Source organism: Macrobrachium nipponense, chromosome 29 (assembly GCF_015104395.2).
Source record: "Macrobrachium nipponense isolate FS-2020 chromosome 29, ASM1510439v2, whole genome shotgun sequence".
NCBI classification, from domain to species: Eukaryota; Metazoa; Arthropoda; class Malacostraca; order Decapoda; family Palaemonidae; genus Macrobrachium; species Macrobrachium nipponense.
The window spans coordinates 10,297,740-10,315,110 of NC_061092.1; the positions used below are offsets into that span (position 1 = coordinate 10,297,740).

Genomic DNA, 17,371 nt, shown 5'->3' on the forward strand with positions numbered 1-17,371 from the left:
ATATATAATTCTATATATATATATATATATATATATATATAGATATATATATATATATATATATACATATATATATGTATATATTATGTATGATGTGTATGTATATGTTTTTTAGAGCTTTTTGAGTTTGTGACCCTGGTTTCATTGACCAGGAAATTCAATTCTTGACTAAGAGTTTCAATAAGTTATGTTACCCCAAGTTTTTTTTATCGACAGATGTCTTTCTAGAGCCAGAAGAATGTTTTATAATCCAAGGGAACGCTGTTCGACTGCTAATCTTAAATGCCTTCCCCTTCCTTATAATCATGACCTGAAAAAAGTTTCCAGTAATCTTGGAAAAGAAACACATGGGTATAGCGTAGTTTTTCAGTACCCTAATACTCTTAAAAAGAAAATTATCAAAAGCAGTTGCAGAAAACCTAACACCGATGTTGGAGTCTATGCTATAGGATGTAAAAATTGACAAATGCTATATTGGTGAAAGTGGTCGTTCCCTGGACCAGAGGAAACGTGAATTTGTTGCAGCTTGCCGTTTAGGCAACGTTTACAGCGCCATTGCCAAGCATGCTTGGGATTCCGATCATGCCATCGACTTCAAGGTAGGAAAAGTTATTTATAAGAGTGCGGATAGGACCACTAGGAGAATTGTAGAAGGAGCTCTCATCACTTTGAATGACACCTTTGAGGGGAATACCGGTATACAGAACAATTTACTTTTGAGTGAAGAAATTTGCAAAAGGGCCAGAATAAAGAACTTCAGAAATGTGTACAGCCTCCTTCAATCTGATAATGTAGATAACCACCCTTCGCCCGTTCCAGAGTCTAATCTACAAACTACCTTTTTGGCTAACGACCCTCAAGATGTCATTCAGGAAGAAGACCGGCGCTTTGTCCCGCCTCGAAGATCACAGCGAATTATGGAAAGGAATACGAACCAATGACTTGTTCGCATCTTTTAACCTTGTTAATTTTTTGTCTGTTTTAAGCTGTGTAAATATTTCCATAAATATATTATATCTAGATAAACAAGGATATTACTGTGGATCCTTCTATTGATTTCTTAGAAGCACGATACAGTGTTTATATATATATATATATAATATATATATATATATATATATTATATATATATCTAAAATATATATAAATATATGTATATATATATCTATATATATATATCTATATATATATATGAATAATATATATATATTTATATATATATATATGAATAACTTGATCACGAAGTATATAAAACGTGATGCTATGTATAAATAAAGGTTTTTTTTGCCACGAAGGAAAAAAAATGAAAAAAACGAGATAGCCGAGTACTTTCGGTCCTATTCGGACCCTTTACTGAGGCATACTAATCTGGTAGTGTCAGTTTGTATATTAAGCCTTCTTTTGACTATGGTGTTCTTTGTAAAATCAGTATGCCTCAGTAAAGGGTCCGAATAGGACCGAAAGTACTCGGCTATCTCGTTTTTTCATTTTTTTCCTTCGTGCAAAAAAACCTTTATATATATATATATATATATAATATATATATATATATATATATATATATATACTGGCTAACGACCCTCAAGATGTCATTCAGGAAGAAGACCGGCGCTTTGTCCCGCTCGAAGATCACAGCGATTTATGGAAAGGAATACGACCCAATGACTTGTTCGCATTTTTTAACCTTGTTAATTTTTTGTCTGTTTTAAGCTGTGTGTGTGTGTGGATTATAATATATATATAATATATATATATATATATATATATATATATAATTATAATTGTGGAGACAAGCTACAAAAAGTGGTAAACGTTGATGAGGAGAGAAAGCTCAAAGGTAAATTTTGGCAAGTTTTGGTTCATACCTGTATTTAGTAGTAAACGGGGTGGAAGATGGTAAAGATGATAAAAAGAGACAAATCTCTGAACTGGTGAAGGGAGGAAGGTAACGCGATCTCTTGGGAGAAGAGGAGCGTTTAATGGAGGTGACATGTGCATTTTGATAGTGGATGACAGGAGAAAATCGTGAGGTTAAACATAATCTTTTCCCTTGGTGTGTAACAAGAACGAGTTCAAAGTCGGGGGGACATAGAAGATGTATGTCTAAAAAGACTACCATAGAGAAAAAAAAAAGTTTTTTTATAAGGTGGTTTGTTCACGTGGAGAGAAAATGGAGCATGATAGGCTGGTGAAAAGGTTCTGTAATTCAGAAGTTTAGGAGGAAGGAGATGGTTACCAAGATTGCGCAGGTTTAATGGCGTAAATATGTTTCAGAAAAAAACCGGCCTTGATGTCTCGTAAGTGCAAGAATCCATGCAAGTCAGTTGTCGACGCACTATTTATGAGACATTTATTTGTAAATGAAGTGATTGTTGGGCGGGATGTTAGGTGGGAGTCTCATTACTGATGCATCAGTTAAAGGATGAGCGAGGTGTAACTAGTTATATTTTTCTCTGGAGTAACGAAGCAAACTGGTTATATTGAGAGAACTCACACACACACACACGCGTGTGTCTGCATCTGTAAAAAACCACAGATTCCAAATAAATTTACATTTCAAACGACACACTATCTGTAAGTGGCACATATTTCATTTTTCCCCTTTTTCACTGTTAATTGATCATATTCGGTCAATTATTTATTGAAGTCTCCCTCGACGAGGAGTCTCGAGGTCCTAATCCTTTTCTGGAAGAAGTTGAGTTGACCAGTTTCGTCTGCATCTGTAAACAAGGTGGTTGCCAAGTTCGGTGAAAAATTTCATCTCGGCAGGTGTGACATGAAAAGTCTGATAAGCTGATAAGGTTTGAATAATGTGGCGTCCTGTTGATTTGCTTGTTGGTTTTGTTTGCAAAGTTGTTTTGTCTTTTCAAGGCTGCTTTTACCCGGCGTCGTATGTCTGAGTGGCTTAGGCCAGGCTATGTCAGTTAGGTAGCAGTAGCTTAGTTTACGTTTGTAGTATTTTACACAAAGGTAGATACTATTTATCCTAGTTTAGATGGGGACTGGGTTCCGCCCTTTTTTCTTATTACTGTGATGATGTTAGTGGCAAATTAGAATGTTACATGAAAATAATCTCTCACCAAATACTATTGTACACAAACTGTCATAGGCTAGGCTAAGACCAAGGCCAGGCCAAGACTGTTTAATTTGATTTTGTTTCTCGAGCCCACCAACCTGCTATAGGTATATATAGGCTACCGTTTATGGGTTCTTTAGGGAAATCCAGGATTTATAGCCTAGTGTCTTACAAATTGCACCAACAGGAATGATCCAAACTTCTTAAACTACAAAATGAGGAGTTTGAACAATGGGTTAGCTATAGCCTAGTACCTACCTATGGTTCGTGCATGTTATTAGGGTAAACAACCGAGTGGACTGGCCAACTCACCGACTAGGTACCGAGGTTTTGGCCACCCTCCGAAAAAGTACTTTAACACGTTCTGACACCGGAGATGGTCATCAATCATGAGTTGTTGTTGGTGATAGCAGGAGCTCAAGACCTCTACTCTCCTTTCGAAGTAAGTATTTTCTCCAAAGTTAGAATTAAGGCATTATTTTATGATTTAAACAGAGGGTAATGAAAAGGGTGGCCAACGCAGGGCCCACAACCCCAAAACGCTTTCGAAATTTTTACTTACGATTAAAACACTTTAGAAGATTGACGCCATCTCGATGTTTGCGGAGTCGCTTGTGTCAACAAACTTCCCATTTCCTGTGCTAAATCCTAACATCACTTGTACCCATAGACGCTGGGGCATTTTCATCACAACAATCGTACACCCGACCTCTAACCAGCACTTATGGTAGGGGACTACATACTTATTGAAGGGGACTACGTACTTATCGAAGGGGACTACGGCATTCTTTGCGGCGTTTTGCACTCTTCAATTGTTTATCAGTGTTGTCAATTGGTATGTGTTTACCCTCCAAACTGGGTATAAGACTTACACAAAACCGGGGAAATAAGTGAAATTAGCGTATCTATTTGTAGTATATACACATATTACAGCTATTTTATCATTACTGCATTACTATGACAACTAGAATTCATGGAAACAGTTTGTAAATGCATCGGCGTATGTGTGATGCTCCACTAGATTGGCAACGATGAGTCATTTTTCCTCGCGTCGTCTACTTGTAAGTATACATCCAAAATATTTGTAATTTTTCGGGGTTAGTTTGGTTGCAAAAAAGGGATAAGACATGAATTAAATAAACTTTTTGAAGTAAAGTTAAACTAAATAATGAGTAAAGTAAACAATTAAGGGAATAAAGCTTTGCACACCATAAACAGTGTAGTCGTCTGCTGCTCGTAACTGTGTTTGCCGAGTGAGTACTTAGGAACCAGGAACAGCAACGTGGTTCAAGGTAAATTTGGAGTGAATTAAGACCAAAATGTGTATAATTACAATCAAATAAGCACTGGAGTTTCAGTTGTGATGGCAGTGAGGTTAAAACCACCGATTACAAGGTAAAAATGAATTCAGTTCAAACCATGACCCCAGGAATAAAAAGTTTCATACTTTCAGTAATATAGGCAACAAAATGTTGTTGTATTGTGCTGATTACAACTGCAATCTTGAGTAAGATTAATAAACGTTACACATATACGCTAACATTGTTCAATGAGTGCTGGGAAGGCTGGGAAAGATGGTGGATTGTCTGTGGTTAGACCGGCCAGCCACACGATTGCCGCCATATTGGATTTCAAAACTGCCTTGAAAACATATTTTACAAAGAGCTCACATGCTTATTTTAGTTCGTATGGGGCTTTCATATATCACATTATGTTGACGAAACTTCAATCTTTTGAATGGTATGCTTAAAGTTGTAATTGTATTCTTGTTTCACCAATTAAATATCGAGTGAATAAGGCCTGGCCAGCGCGATGACGATGGACTGTCCGCGGTTGTTTACCTTAATCACAAAATATGTTACCAAAGATAAAGAAGTTAAAACTTGAGTTATAAGAAGCATCCGAACCTCACCTTCAATTATGTTAACCAAGGGTGTTGTGTCCTACCTGGCCTAACTTGATGTGGAGTGCTGTAAGGAGTGAAATACAGAAATGCATCCTTACCCCCTTCCCTACCCTAACCTGGATATGTCACGTAACCAGTCTAGAGGGCTGGAGCTTAGATCATAAAAGGGTAAAGCTGGAAACCACCAGTTTGCAAAACGGGCACCTTATTTATTACCAGCCCCTTGGGGATGAAATCAAAGACATAAACATAAGACTGTAAATATAAATATGAACAAAATGCAGTAAATACTTCAGTCGGCAACTGCCGGGAATCAGACTTCAGTAGTAGTATTTTTCACATTTACATTAAATACCTTAAGGTTGCATGGTACATAGTATCCACACATCTGCTCATCCCAATCAAAGGAAATGACACCTCTTAACAAAATGGATTTTATGAAAAAGAGATGAGGAGAGGCCTTTATTAGTTGAAGTGATTACTTCTGGTTGATAAAGAGTGAATTACCTCTCATGGTCTCCATCAGTATGTCTTATGCACAAGGTAGCCATTGTTAAACTGAATATATATGATGGGGGAAATTGGAAGGTACTGGAAAACAAAAAAAAAACAGAAAGCAGTGCAGCCTCATCAAAGGGATGCTACAAAGAATCTTTGGTACCATCCATTTTGGGGCACACTGTAAGTGGTACCCTTTACAGGGAACTTGTTCCACTTGCTATTATGTGCAGTATCTAAACCCATATTCAAAGATGAATATGTAGGCTTAAGCTACAACCTAACCTTAAGCTAACCTAGGTTATTTTGATAGTAAAAATCTTAGAACTGTTAATTCCATTTGCTGGACAGAGAAAAATGACTTTGTAAATAGCAGTCCAATAACCTAGAATGTCATGTTTGGACAACTGTGTTCTTTGTTATCTGAAGAAATGTAAAGTTGGAATGTAATACACATTTTGACTACAAGCAAGCCCTTCCTGCTTTTAGTATGTAAATGCTTTTCTCTTGCTACAGTAATTTGATTTAGACTTGTTTGTATGCTATTAAAAGAAAGGTCATCATTATTTATTATTACTACGTCCTTGTGAGCACTTAGAATTCAGTAGGCAAAAATTGTTGAGACCTTTAATTTTTTAAGGGATTTGTGTTAATTGTGATTTTAAGCCTATGCATATGTCATTAAAATGATACATAAATGTAGTATATATTAGTTATTTTAGAGTTGCATTTACTTTTAAAGGTTTTGAAAATATTACCAAAGGCCTTGATTAATTTCCTTGACAAGAAAGTGCTTATTCAGTTTCTGTGGATTCTGGATAACAAGAAAGAGATCCTTTTGGCTGTTAATTACAGAAGTCAAAACTCATTCTGCCTAATCACACACTACAGTGCAATAAAGATATTAATAGTTATGGTGCTTAGACTTTCTATGTGGCATAGTTACAACAAATTGTCAACTTCACGAATGGTGGCCTTGTCCTAATGCAAGTGGTTGTGTTGTTGGCATGGGCTACATAATGTCTGTATTGGGGAATTCTAAATCTTGATGACTTTGATTTTTGAGGAATGCTTGGTAATTCTTTCAATTGCTACATATGCAAAATCTTTTAAGGATCACCCTTAAAATCCCACACAGACATCACTACCAACCTGTCTAGTGACTAGTGACTGCTTCGAGTTAGCAGCCCCATAAATCATCAACTCCTCCCTTTGTTCATACCCTCATATTGGTACTACTCTGTTATTTATATGGACAAACACTTTAAATAATTTTTACCTGTTTAATACTGTTTTAAGGTTTTGAGGTATATTTGCTACAATATTAACTTGTATTAAAAATTAATATACACTATTTTATACTTATTACAGACTTTCTCCATAAGGTGTGGGAGTGTGTAACATACGGTACACATTTGGAATCTGGTTCCTTAAATATTGTTGTAAAATTCAGTACACTTGAGTCATGGCATCAAAACTCAAACTTCTACTTGCTGGAGTTCTTTGTGCCCTCCTGATGGCTGGTGCATATGACCACATCTTCAACATTGAAACAAACAAATGTCTCATGACATATATGTTTGAGTACCCACAGTTCATTGTAAGTTGGTTGTGAGTTGCTGTGTTTGCTTAGCTTTACATATTCATCTTAGAAAAGTAGTTTGGCATACCATCAGTGAGACATAAGAAAAGTACAGATGATTTAATTTCTACACAACTTTCATGCAGTTTTTGCCAATTTGTCTCAATGAAATGTTTTTATTTATGTACAGTGGTATCTATATGTCTTCCCTCTGTTTACAGCCTGTATCCTTCCCAGCACGCATAAAGAAACTGTTTCCCCATTATCATCTGTATTCATATGGAGAGGGTAATTACTCTGATATACTAAGGGAAGGCTATTATGCAGGTATTCCTGTTCTTTTCATCCCTGGAAATGGAGGATCTTATAGGCAAGGTAAGTCGGGCAGTTGGCAAAGTATAACTTGTGAGGTACAAGCTACTCAGATCCTTGAAGCATTCTGATGTAAATGCAAGCTGTATTGTTTAATGCTTACCATAATGAAATGGGAATTCCAAATTAGAAACAAATGCAGGATTTACCAGTGGTGGCCTGTTTAGCTTACTCCAAACTATTGAGTCCTTTTCATGGACACAAAGTCTCATTATGAGTTTCTGGTCTCTTGAGAATGAAGAAAATGGCTGCATCTCTTATTTCTTTAGTAGTGTTTTGTATTCTTGGCATAATTCCTATAAAAGTTAGAGCAGGCTATTTATCTGTCCTACCTGAAGAAGTAACACTTATTATTAGTTTTTTAATAATCCTATTCATTAATTTTACTATTTATAAAACATTTTGCCATGTCTTCATTGCAATGTTTCTCCCTTACCACAATGTTTTAAAATGGTCAGAGATGTAAAATGTGCGCCCTTATGTTTCCTTCTGTTAGTCCCAGTGGCAGTGATATGAGAATGTTGTTACATCATCTCAATGAAAGGTATAGTTTAGGAGAAGTTTTCACATTATGGTTAACAAATAAAACTTGTGTATGCTTTATAGTTATAGCTTTTGTTCTGCAAAAAAGTAAATAAGAAAAAGGAACTTCTAAGTGGAGCAAAAAATTATTATAAAGATTTCTTAACACTGTACACCATCAGATAAATAGCCATCAGTATCTCAAAATTAACAGCAGTTTCCTTCTATTAACTCTGTTAGAAAGAGATGGCTTCCACAATCATTGAAAGGCTCCCATAGAGCTTTGAGACTTACAGTATGCATGCTACTTAGGATATTGAATGATCGATTTTACCTATCTTCCAAACAACAAATTGACAACCAATAGTTACCATGGGCTATTTTTCATTCACAGATTTAATCAGAACAGGTTATACACTTTGTGCAATAATGACCTTGGGGTCCCTGCAATATATGGTAGCTCATTCAGTCCTTCAGCTGAAGCTTTGCAACCAGATGCACATTTCATATAATCTGATGTTGATCAGATTAAAAGATATGCATACAGTATTTTAATTTTCTCAAATACTCACTAAATAGAATACTAACCATTAGTTCTTGCTCCTTTATTCCTAATGGTGATCTGCCCTTGCAAAATACCAAAGGAAACTTATCTTCAGCTGCAAACCCTTTGAACTGGTGTGATTTTAATGTTTTAATAACTTTACTCAGAAAATGCTGTTGTTCTTGATGTCATTATTTCTTCAAGCAAATACTGAATTTCCTGAATAATTGGCTGAAGTGACCCTTACAAGTAATTGGTGTTTTTTGTAAGTTTATGTTTTGCTTCAAACATTGCAATGAAAGACTCAGATGGTTGGTAAATACTTGCTGTGAATTATTTTGTCAGGAAAGGGGAACTGGTATATGTCCAATCAAAGCATTTATCTTCCACATCAAAGGGATAAGAATTTTTTCTATACTCCAGACTTTGTTTTACAAGACTTTCTTGGGATAGATTTCAAGGAATGCCATTCCAGGTGCTATGGGCTATTTGTAAAGTAGATGTCCGGTCTTTCAGCAAAGATCTGACATTAAGTCAGATCTTTGTTTATTTTGTTTGTCTATGGAATATAAATTCTTAATGGTGGTTACTGATGTCAGTTAACCTTTGCTCGTAAGTGAGTGGGTCCCCTCTTGATAAAACAAGCTATAGCTGATAAGTTCATAATTCACTCATGTAAATTATAATTTTATCCACAAGCCCCTGGATTTCAGCTTATTTTAATGGCCAAACATAAGTGTGACATTAGTTTTGAATCAGGTAGATGTTGCCTTTGAAGAGATGAAAAATTAGTTTCCCCTTACCAAACACATAGCAGCCATTTAACATTGTTACACAGTTGTTCAGTAATAATTTGTGGATATGAATTTATCCCTTTATACAGTTTATCTTCTTCCAGGTACTTTTAGTTAGAACAAATTTTTGGTTTAAAAATATTACTATAGGTGGATCTCAATTGTACTAGCTATGTAATGCACTAATGTATGACATCAGTGCAATCATAGGTTTGTAATTATGAAATGTGAAAGTGGTGTACTATTTAATATGTATTTTGATTAATCTATTTGATTTTGAAATCAATGCTGACACACCATTACTACTGTCCATTATGCTCACTGGTAATTATGATGATTTTCCTAGTGGAAATTGGTAGAAGTGACACATCAGCATTCATCCTTCTGACTTTTTGCTTTCTGTAATTTTTTAACTTTCTCTTTCATTGATTCATTTATGTAATTAAAATTAACATTACAATAGTAATGTATATTATACATACCTGTAGAAAATTTTTTGTTCCCCATAATCACACACTTTCCGTCTGTAGCTGTGTGAAATGTGCCTATTTATGCATGCCTTATCCAGCCATTTACAAAAGAAAAAACTAAATTTTCTAAAAATAAGGAAATTGTTACTAATTAGTAAGTAACTAAGTTGAATACTAGTAGCGTATGAAAGAGGCCACAGCTCACAGTCTAAGTATGATAGTGATTTTGATCGGGGAGCAAATCTAGGTATAAATAACAAAAAATTAATAAGCCAAAGTTAAACTGATGAAGTGCATTAGTAACACTAGCCAGTGCTAGGGTAATTGATATGTTAAAAGAGTGTAAAAGTATATCGACATCTGACCTGAAGTCAAATGTGTATGGAAGCTAAATGAAACAGGGGATCACAGTAGCAATACAGATGCTGTACCTGTATGTCAGTTTTGAAGATTAAGATTTTTCACTCATTCGCCTAGTACAGCAACCTATAAGTATGAATGATTGAAGAATTAGAAAATGTTACATAATAAAAAAAACTAGTTAAAAACAGTTTATTTTTAAGTCACAGAAAATATTTCCAATATTTTAGTCTTTTTATCACTTGAAGATTAAAGTAAAAACTAATAAAGAATTGATGAGGAACTATGCTTAGAACACTGTAGAATTCTTGTTCAGTTAATCTTACGGAATGATTATCATTCAAAGGTAATTTAACCAAACCATTGAACTGTTTCAAAACTTATGAGATGTCCCAAAGGATTTATATTTGAATGAAAGGTGAAAATAGAGAGCAAGGTAATATTTAAGAAATTGGACAGCTGGGTTAGGATATGTAGATCAAAGGGAATAGTAGATGAAAAGTTGAAGGCAGAAAGGAGATTGCCTGTGACAAGAACTGTAAATGCTATATATAGAGTTGTTTGGTATGTCTTCTCTTGCATGAACTCATATGTTACTGTAACTTTATTGTATACTGTATGTTAATAGCTCCTTTAGAGTAGTAAAGTAATTTTTAGGATATAGATACATAGGACTTAAGTAATTATAGTAGAGGAAGATAAATGGAAATTATTCTAACATTGGGTCAGAATAAACAGGAAAGTTAAATGAAGAAATTGTGGTCTACCAATAGAGTTGTTTTTAAACCTTCAAAAGAAATCTGTTAGGGTCATTGTGAGAGGTAATTATTTTGATACAAGGATAACCCTGAAAGTTTAACTGATGAATCAAATTACTTATCAGGTAAAGAAAACAAATGTAGAGAAGGAAAGAGAGAGGGATGAGAAAGGATAGAAAAGGGTTGTTCAAATGTGCTCTGTGGAGAGAAGCAAATGGAAGTCAAATGCTGTTTCAAAGTTAGTTGTAATAAAACGGAGCATTCAGCTCCTCCCCTCCCATCTCTCTCTCTCTCTCTCTCTCTCTCTCTCTCTCTCTCTCTCTCTCTCTCTCTCTCTCTCTCTCTCTCTCTCTCTCTCTCTCTCTCCTTGGTAATTTGATCATTTGTGTTGGCTAATAATTTACTGATAGGATGTACAAGATACCTTGTTTAGAAAACTCGGTTGTTCCTTTATTTCTTTCATCTCTTTGTATGCATGTGTTTGGAATACATGAATATTCAAAAGAGAGAGAAGTTTACATGTTTTTTTTAGGAGACATTTAATTGAGATCTCTTTAGTTACCTTTTAAGAATATTTGAAACAGCACCTTTACAACTGAACGGTAGTGTGTATTGCAGAGGTTAAAGAGCATGAAGCTGCATAATTTGTGCCCCTTCTTAAACATCAAGTACAGTGCAGTGCTGATGGTATCCTAATAACAGAAGATATTTATTCCTTATCATTTCAGTTCGGTCACTGGCTTCTGTGGCTTATCGCAAGGCCCTTGATGATGAGACAGACTTTGCTTTTAATTTCTTCACTGTTGACTTGAATGAGGAATTGGGTGCATTTTATGGTCCAGCACTTAAAAGACAAACTGAATTTGTTACTTACGCTATCAGACAAATCCTAAAGCTTTATGATGATAGAGTAAGGAAGCCAAAATCAATTGTCCTTGTGGGTCACTCTATGGTAAGTAAAGTGTCATAAATCTCTTTTAATAAATTTTATGTTTTTGTGTAGTGTGTGTTTTGTTGTTGTCATCTAATACCGGAATCTAACTTTTGTTTCGATTAAATAAGCTCTGAGAGATGACCTGTTATTATAAAGGACATTGATATTGATGAGAAACTATTAAGTATGATTTCTTATTCTTAACATGTATATATTAATATAGAATAAGCCAAAAACAGCTCGTAACTTACTAAACAAGCTTCCACAGAACAGAATGCTCTTTGCAAAAGAAAGAAAATCACAATGGCATGAGAAGTAAAGTAAACTACAATTGAAAATAGCAAATAAATAATAAACAACTAAAGGAACCAAAGTGTGTGTGTGTGTACTACTATAAATAAACTCTTGCTAAGTAGTAGTGAAACTAAGCTTTGTTAATAAATTTAGATCATTGGCATGAAAGAGAAAATTATTATTAAGCTTGACTGAAAAATCTGGAATTGTTAACTTGCTCCTGCACCGTTAGATTACTGTACTTTCATATCTTAGGAATGTGTGTTTATATCAAGGACAAACCTGTTACTGTTCTTAAAAAAGGCCTTTATTGCCTGTCTGGGTGGAGAGATAAATGCAGTTTTACTTGATATAAATGAGCAAAGTTACTGTTAAATGATGAAGAGACATTTACAGTAAGGAAGAGGCTCTTTCTCATCTTTTACAGCTTTTTGGTTCTTTGCATTTATCTTGTCATTTGTCTGGCAGGTGTTTGTTTGTATGTGTGTGTGTGTTGAGCTCTTTAACTGGCGTCAGTTTTGCACCTCTTGATTCCTACTTTTCATCTATCTTTAAATGACAATGTTTGATTTTTTATGATTCATTCATTGTTTTTCTGGTGTTAACTGAGAGAATTTTATTCTTTGATAGTATGTTTGTATGCTCTATAGTATTTTTGTGTTGTTGCAAAACTTGTCTAGTTTAGTGTACAAGTAAGTGTTTCAGTGTTCTTGGAATTATACAGTATGTATTAGTATATTATTTTTAATAATATATTTTGTGATTGCCATTCATCCATAAAGGATCACCATCAACGTATATGTTACTCTAATAGTTTGGTCACTAGTGTGCATGACTAACCAGTGTATACAATGTATGCTCTGCATATTATGGTTTTTGGTTATGTTTTATGTATTTTTCTCTTGTATCCCTCATTTATTGTAGAGGGTAGATCCATTAATAATTTGATTATAGTCTTTGCTTGAAAATATGGTTAAGGCATTAAGTGCAGCATTTGTTCTGTACAATTACAATTCAACTAGCCTGGTCCTGCTCTGCAACAGTGGAAAACAGCAAGATTTTCAGTAGTAGAAGAGGTGAATAGACTTCTTGAGAGGGTTTCCACTGGTCTCATAAAGAGTAGCTGGTGTAACAAGTCAGGGAAACATGAGAAAAGAGGAGACAGAACTTTTGTAAACCACTGAAGATTGAAAGCACAAGACTTGAGATCATATCCAGAACTTAGTTTTTATTTGTCATCTCAACTGAGTGGATTATACATCATGGATCCTGCAAATGGTCATATTTAGTACCAAATACTAGTTTGACATTGCCATTTTGATAAATCTTTTACTGAATACCTTGGAAGTCACAAGCTTCCCTCTGGAATAGCTGTTTTTCAGTTATTAAGTATTATTTTTTCCTTTGGAATCATGGGGCATTTTAAAATTCCAGTTTTATAAATATAAACCTGTAACAGTACATGTACTTAACTTTGTTCCTGTCTACCAACCCCATTGATTGGTTGAACATGTTAGGCTTCTGAACATAAAGCAAAAACAAACCTTAAGCTGGAGCTAGAGATATTTTGCTTTCCCCTGTGGTGGAAATTTTTAACTATCTTACTATACTGAGTTGCTTGTTTCTTACGAGGACTCTGAACACAATCTCCCCACCTAGAATGACAATAAAAGACAATCAAAGGTAAAAGGTTTGTATCTGAGAAAAACAGTACATATATTTATTAAGAACTCTCCTCTTTAGGGAGGAATGGTTGCCAGGGCTCTGCTGGCTTCAGAAAATGTGACTGCATCAACAGTACCACTCATCATTACCCAGGCTACCCCTCACACTAGACCTGTGGTAACAGTTGATCATCACTTGAAGGAATTTTATGAGGAAGTAAGTGTACACATTGATTTGAAGTATGATTTATTTGAATGAACAGGAGCTTTACAAAATAATACTAAGGCTTATTAAATTTCTAATTAGAGATCTTATAAACTTTAGGCTCTGTTAGCATATCCTTTGCAATTTTATCCTTTTTATTTCAGGAACATTGAATACATTAAGCACATTGTGATTTTTTCCAGGTGAATGATTATTGGGAAAAGGAGCGAAACTGTACTTTGAAAGATGTCATACTGATAACAGTCGGTGGTGGGAGAAATGACATTCAAGTTGCCACTTCACATATTAATACACCATTTGCTGACATTGCTACGACAACATCAAATGTGAGTATGGCATTGCATGGGTGAGGCCATTATATTTTCATAGTTTCACAGTAAAATAGAATTTTACCTGGTTGCCATGTTTTCTCTTTAGATGTATAATTACTTTGCAGTATGTCTTATTAGTATTGCTGCGTGCTGTACACTCAGATGTGTGTTTATGGCCTTAAAAATTATGGTTTACCTCACACACAAGCTTTATTGTTACAAAAAATCCCTGACAGAAAACAAAATACGTATGTTCATTCAGTGTATATGTAAGAAAACGCCTATTTCATTTCACGGGTATCGTAATTGTAGTAAGGAAGTTGGTGCAGAAGATTTTTCTTAAATACAGTAGTTAACTGCATGTGGATGATTAATTTTAAAAATTGTACAATTCAGGCTTATGTATGGTCTTACCTATACTAATGTTTATTGAAAACAAGCCCTAATTTTTACTTTTAGTTTTGCTGACTTCCTTCCTTTGCAGGTTCCCCATTGCTGGTTGACAGCTGACCACCAGGCGATTGTGTGGTGCAAGCAGCTTGTGATGGCTATTGTTCGCGCCTTTTTTGACATAGTCGATTCATCCACAAAACAAATTACTACATCCCGGAAGTTGATTGTCGATACATTTGAATTTCATTTAGCAAAAGTAAGTTTCTATGTAGAAGTTTCTGTGCTTTTGCAAGTGCTACTTGTCAGGAGCATTTTGTATTGTGAATTTACTCTTGTCATACAAAACAGAACATGGTGAGTAATTTGGATTTGTTTCAGAATTTCCCAAGTTTTGCAAAGCACTCCCTAGGGTGGGCTTCTTCTAGATGGGGAGACTTTAGCAGGCACCCATAATTAATTTAACCATAAATCTGATTTCAACTGCATAAGTAAAGTGAGAGAGTAGATAATTTTTTGAAAATATACAAATTTAGAATGTTTTGTGTTTTATAAATAGTAACTAGATAGAAGACTAGGAATGTGTGTTGACTTTAAGATGTTGTTCAAGCAGTAGAATATGCAAATAGGAGAAACTATTATGCTTTTGGTTCTTTTGCTCTTTTGGTTTGCTCAACTCATTTCCTGTTGTATAATTTGTTTTTCTTTCTTAAATCTGATCTTACCTAATAACTGCAAATAAAATAAGAATCTTGTATTTAAGAAAAGTAAATTATTTTACTTTTTATGTTGAAATGGAATTAAAATTAATTACCTAAGTGTAATAAATGTTACCATGAATCCAGCCTGTTAAAAAAAGTCTGTCCCACCTTTGATCAAAGGTAGGCCCAGTACCTGGCATTTCATTTCCAGTCATCCAAGGAATCCTAAGAAAAACTGCTTATTAGAAACAGACCGAAATACAAAACTTGCTTTCAGTGACAACCAGAGATTCAGAGATTGAACATTCTTCAGATTTCTTGGTGCTTCTGTCATAGCAAGTCAGGGAAGGCATATCTGCATCCAGTTCCTGCTGATTTTTATAGGCAAATGTTAGTGAATATCATTTAAATATATGTCACTTTTTGAAACCAACATTAAAAGGCATTCTTGCTGAAGGCAAAGATTTCTTATTTAACAGGATCATCATGCTCCTAAATAAAACCTGTTTTCTAAATACTAGTCTAATTTTTGTTTAGGATTAATTCCTGAAAACTAGCCCAAGAAGAGCCTTTATTAGGCTCAGAAGTCTGGATAAACTAGTCCTTTATAATAATAATACTAATTGTAACATTTTGGTAACTCTATTAACAAGTTCTACCCAAGCTCATTTTTCTTTGCTTTCTGTTTCAGAAACTTCATTTTGGGTATTACAGTGCTTCAGATCATGTTTACCTCAAGCATATTTCATAGATTATGGTCCAGTATTAACTTGACTACTTGTTGCCCCTTTCTCACTGAGTGTGAAGTTCAGATACTGTTCATATTCTTCCCATTGTGGACCTTTTAATTTTTTTTAAGTTTACAAGTTCAGGAAAGTTTTGGAAAATTTCAGACCTTCAAATGTTTGGAACCTTATATTATAGTAACCTTTGAATCTACAGTGTAAGTATGGTATATTTATTTAAACAAAGGTTGCTGATATTTTGTGCTTAGAATACAACGTGGGATTTAGTGTCTACTATTTTTCTGTTGTTCTGATTTGTTTTGATTGAGCAAGTGACAATGCAGTTGAGTTTGTGAAAAACAAGTAAAGATCGGTAATTCTTGATGAATTTCCAGAGGATTGCAGGGAAACGCTTCAAGCGAGCTACATATTCCGAAGAAGTGACATTTGACCAGAATGCAGATTGGATAGTTTTAGAGACGCGTCAAGAAACCTATGTGGCCAACAAGACTTTAAAGAACACTTTTCTTGTAATACCATTAAACCCAACTCATCGCCTGTATCAGAAGGCAACTGTTGTTGCTTCCAATCTAAACAGAAAAGACTGGATTATGGCTTGCAAAACTGAGATGAGACAAGATAAGAGAATTTGGTAAGTATGTATTGTTCGGTCTCAGTGCCAGGTGTTTAACTGTAAATACACACATATTTCACTTATTCAATATCTGGCTGTTTGGGATGTGAAATTGCTTCTACTGATTTACAGATTTACAACTTCATTAAGCCTCAACAATCACTTATTATGAATCATTAAGGTTTATGGGATTTTGTGGGTTACTATTAAATGCTCAATCTGCTGTTCTGCTCTTTATTTATTTTTGTTTTTGTAATTATGAGAGTGAATAGTATCAATTTTTATATGTGCAATTTCATAGTAAGTATTACTTTTGAATTTTTATTTTTGTAATTTCCAGAGTGAATATCCATTTTTGTTTTTTACAAATTAAGAGTGAAATTAGTGTCTAGATCTGTTAAATTATTGTCTTAGATTTTTTACACTGGAAGCTTTGCCTTGTTTTTCATGGTTGCTCCAAATCATTGATTTCCCTTATCAATGCTTCTTATTAAACCATTATGTTATAGTAGAAATTCTGATAATTTTGCATCCAAATATAGTACTTTTGACTATCCAAAGTGTTTCTTTGCCACAGATAGTTTTAGCTTTTGTTTGCAGCTGAAGGTAT

The 17,371-nt window shown here is 34.6% G+C and overlaps 1 protein-coding gene across 5 annotated transcripts in view; it reads left to right on the plus strand.

Annotated features, from left to right (window-relative positions):
• Positions 1-2,653: 2,653 nt before the first annotated feature.
• LOC135206113 (GPI inositol-deacylase-like) overlaps positions 2,654-17,371 on the plus strand; it is a 32,034-nt gene continuing 17,316 nt past the window's right edge. Inside the window, exons 1-8 of one of the 5 annotated variants that reach the window (XM_064237351.1) lie at positions 2,654-2,769; positions 6,852-7,080; positions 7,284-7,437; positions 11,611-11,834; positions 13,854-13,991; positions 14,183-14,326; positions 14,796-14,960; positions 16,523-16,779. In XM_064237351.1, coding sequence (XP_064093421.1) covers positions 6,946-7,080; positions 7,284-7,437; positions 11,611-11,834; positions 13,854-13,991; positions 14,183-14,326; positions 14,796-14,960; positions 16,523-16,779 — 1,217 coding nt within the window. In that variant the 5' untranslated portion in view covers positions 2,654-2,769; positions 6,852-6,945. The other 4 variants (XM_064237349.1, XM_064237350.1, XM_064237353.1 and 1 more) reach the window with 4 other exon arrangements.